Source organism: Otolemur garnettii, unplaced genomic scaffold (assembly GCF_000181295.1).
Source record: "Otolemur garnettii isolate 467f Iridium unplaced genomic scaffold, OtoGar3 scaffold00016, whole genome shotgun sequence".
NCBI lineage: Eukaryota > Metazoa > Chordata > Mammalia > Primates > Galagidae > Otolemur > Otolemur garnettii.
Window position 1 is genome coordinate 10,921,374 of NW_003852411.1, and position 3,393 is coordinate 10,924,766.

The 3,393-nt window shown below is 40.2% G+C and overlaps 1 protein-coding gene across 1 annotated transcript in view; it reads left to right on the forward strand.

Moving 5' to 3' along the window:
- The window catches only part of SHCBP1L (SHC binding and spindle associated 1 like), a 45,237-nt gene that overhangs the window by 35,336 nt on the left and 6,508 nt on the right, over positions 1 to 3,393 (forward strand). The window contains exon 5 of the mRNA XM_003785796.2: positions 2,893 to 3,046. Coding sequence (XP_003785844.1) covers positions 2,893 to 3,046 — 154 coding nt within the window. The remainder of the gene's footprint in view (positions 1 to 2,892; positions 3,047 to 3,393) is intronic.

Below are 3,393 nucleotides of genomic sequence, written 5' to 3' on the forward strand. Positions count from 1 at the left end.
GTGGCTGGCGCCTTAGCCGGTTGAGCGATAGGCGCCGAGCCCAGGAGCTTTTATTTTCAATGTCACTTGATCTCGAACCTTGAACTTTACTCTTTAAGGCTTGCAAGATGGACTTTATAAGAGAGGAAGAACTAACAAAATCAGATTTGGCTTTGACTCTGGAGCTCTGAGTAAATGTAGGAAAGCCGAGTCTCAGCCTGGTGTTGGCTTTGTCTTTTGCTTGGTAAAGACTTCCCCTCGTCCAGGTCTTTAACTCTGTGTCCACCCTCCCTCTTTCCTTTTTAATGCTTGAACTTAAGGTACCTTTTGTCTCGGTTTATGCTTGGATCCTAGCTAACAAGTTGGTTCAAACTGGTGGGCGCTTTAGATTTTCTAGTGGCGTCCGCAACGTTTCTGACCATCAGGTAGGTATTGGGGGGCCTAGTGTAGCGAGACATGACGCCACCTCTGTGTGGCCGCTGCCGCCGGACCCGCGGCGCCTCTCCCGCCGCCGCCGCTGGAGCTCCGCCGGCCTCAGCGCGCCCTTTCCCTGCGCCCCGCGCCCGAGCCCGGGGAACGCGCGATGGCGACAGCCAGGGTGTGTCCGGAGGGCGGGATCCGGAGGGGACCGGGGGCCGAGACGGGGGAGGGGAAGAGGGCTCTGCTCGGACGGCCTGGGTGGGGTGGGACTGGGCCCCATCATACATTCTTGACTCATGTGTTTTCTGTTTTTAGTGACTAAGAAAAACATAAATGAGAAAGGTTTCAGAATTCTTTCAAATTATTCATTATTAGAGGTACATCTGCCTCCAAAGTATTTCGAGTATGTAGTGTGTAATACCAGCATAAATGAATTGATAGGTTGGCTGATTTAATAAGGATTATAAGAGTTTTACATATATCTAGAAGAAAGTGTCCACTCTCACTTATTAAATGAATGGAAATGAAAACAAGGCATAGAGAGGATTTTTGTCTATTAAAGTGGCGAATGTTTTAAAAATTACAAAAAAAAAAATCACATGTTGATGAGTTTGCAGCAAAATGAGCAATCTCAACCCATTTCCCCCCCCTTCCCTTCCCTACTATCAACCCATTTTTTAATTAGCTAAACTTCTCTAAAGAGCAGCTTGGAAGTATATCCAAAAGGTTAAAAATGTTTATACCTTCGACCCAGCAATTTCCTGTCTAGTAATTTATCCTGAAGAAGTTAACTAGATATATGCATACAAATTTATGTTTTGTGGTATTTTCATGTTAAAAACTTTTAAACCATCTAAATAAGAGTAAGAAAATTGTAATATAAATTATAGTACATCTATATGATATTATGTAATTCTTAATAATTAGGCTTTGAAAAAATATTTAAAGATGTGGGAAAGGTGATGTAATGACAAAATCAGGACATAATTGAAATTCAAAGCTATAGACAATGTATGGTGTGATATATTAAAATGTGAATAAGTCAATATATATGCATGGGGAAAATGCAACAAGAAAAATCTCTAGGAAGAATTTACAAGTCACTTTTTGCATTTTTGTTATGATTTCTTTCTTTTACTATGTTTTTTGTAACAAGTACCACTTTTATATTAGGAAAAATTACATATGAATGATAATGCTATTTCCATTGGAATAAAATAATAAGCATTTGTTCAAAATATATTTTTAGTTTCCACAATTTATATTCAAAGTCTTTCCCTTTATTTTTTTTAGACAGAGTCTCACTCTCTTGTCCAGGCTAGAGTGCTGTGGTGTCAGCTCAGTCTCCCAAGTAGCAGGGACCCATAGGTACCTGGCTAATTTTTCTTTTTCTTTTTTTCTTTTTTTGCTGGGGCTGGGATTGAACCCACCACCTTTGGCATATGGTGCTGGTGCCCTACTCCCTTGAGCCACAGGAGCCACCCTATTTTTTTTTTTTTTTTGAGACAGAGCCTTAAGCTGTCGCCCTGGGTAGAGTGCTGTGGCATCACAGCTCACACAACCTCCAACTCCTGGACTCAAGCGATTCTCCTGCATCTGCCTCCCAAGTGGCTGGGACTACAGGCGCCTGCCACAATGCCTGGCTATTTTTTTTTTTTTTTTGCCCTCACTGCTGTTTGGTGGCCTGGGCTGGATTCGAACCCGCCAGCTCAGGTGTATGTGGCTGATACCTTAGCCACTTGAGCCACAAGTGCCGAGCCTAATCTTTCTATTTTTAATAGAAATGGGGTATTGGTCCTGCACAGGCTGATCTCAAACTCCTAAGCTCAGGCAACCCTCACACCTCGGCCTCTCAGAGTGCTAGGATTACAGGTGTGAGACACTGTGTCCAGCCCAAAGTCTTCACTCTTCATGGCACTAATGAAGTTCTTTCTCCTTTTCCACTCCCAATGCAAATTCTTGGTTTTATTCTTTGTTTTTAGCTCTAGAATCTTTACTATATAAAATTTTGTTGACTTATCAAAATTGGGGGTGTCACTCTGAGTTAAAGAAAACAAAGCAGTACACAAGGAAGGGCATGAGCTGTGTCTTTGGTCATACAGACCTAGAACGACTAACATTTGGTTTCGCTATCCTAAACTTTGTGTAGTCAGGCAATTCATTTAATCTTGCTGAAATTTACTGTCCTTCCCTTATAGCAGGGATAATACTTATCTCGAAGAACTGTTACAAGGCTTAGGAGGTAATATGCAAAGCTCAAAATGACTTCTGACACATAGCACATACCCAGTATTTGATAACTATAAAATTATTTGTAATTGTAAAGAAAAATTCATTTCATCATTACCTTAATTGATGGACTGATACTTTGAGGATTTAATAGATACTGTATGGTAAGTCTTTTGGGAAAAGCACTTATCTGATAAGTAGCATTAAAATGACATTTCAGTTTAACCTGTTGTTGAAGGTACACATTTTATTTCCTCTGTTTAGGTAAAGGATTTATCTTCAGACACACTTCTGCAGCAGCATGATGATTTGGATTTGGCTTTGGATAGTTGTTATAGTGGAGATACAGTAGTTATTTTTCCAGGAGAATATCAAGCTGCAAATCTTGCTTTATTGACCGATGACATCGTTATAAAGGGTTAGAAGGGCATCTTTTGCAGTTTTTGTAATAACAATATATACTGGACAAATTGTATTTACAAATATGCTTAATGGAATTATTAGAAATTAGAATAGAGTTTATTGTTTCACAAAAATCTCTTATGTGCCTTTTGCAGTACTCAAACTACCTTTTTCTTATCTGTCCTCATATCTACAGCTCTTCCTATCACTTAGTAAGAAAACCTAGATGTAAGACTAGGTTCAGCACATTGGGTAGCGCCTGTGGCTCAAGGAGTAGGGTGCTGGCCTCATATACTGGAGGTGGTGGGTTCAAACCTGGCCCTGGCCAAAAAACTGTGCAAAAAAAAAAAAAAAAAAATATAT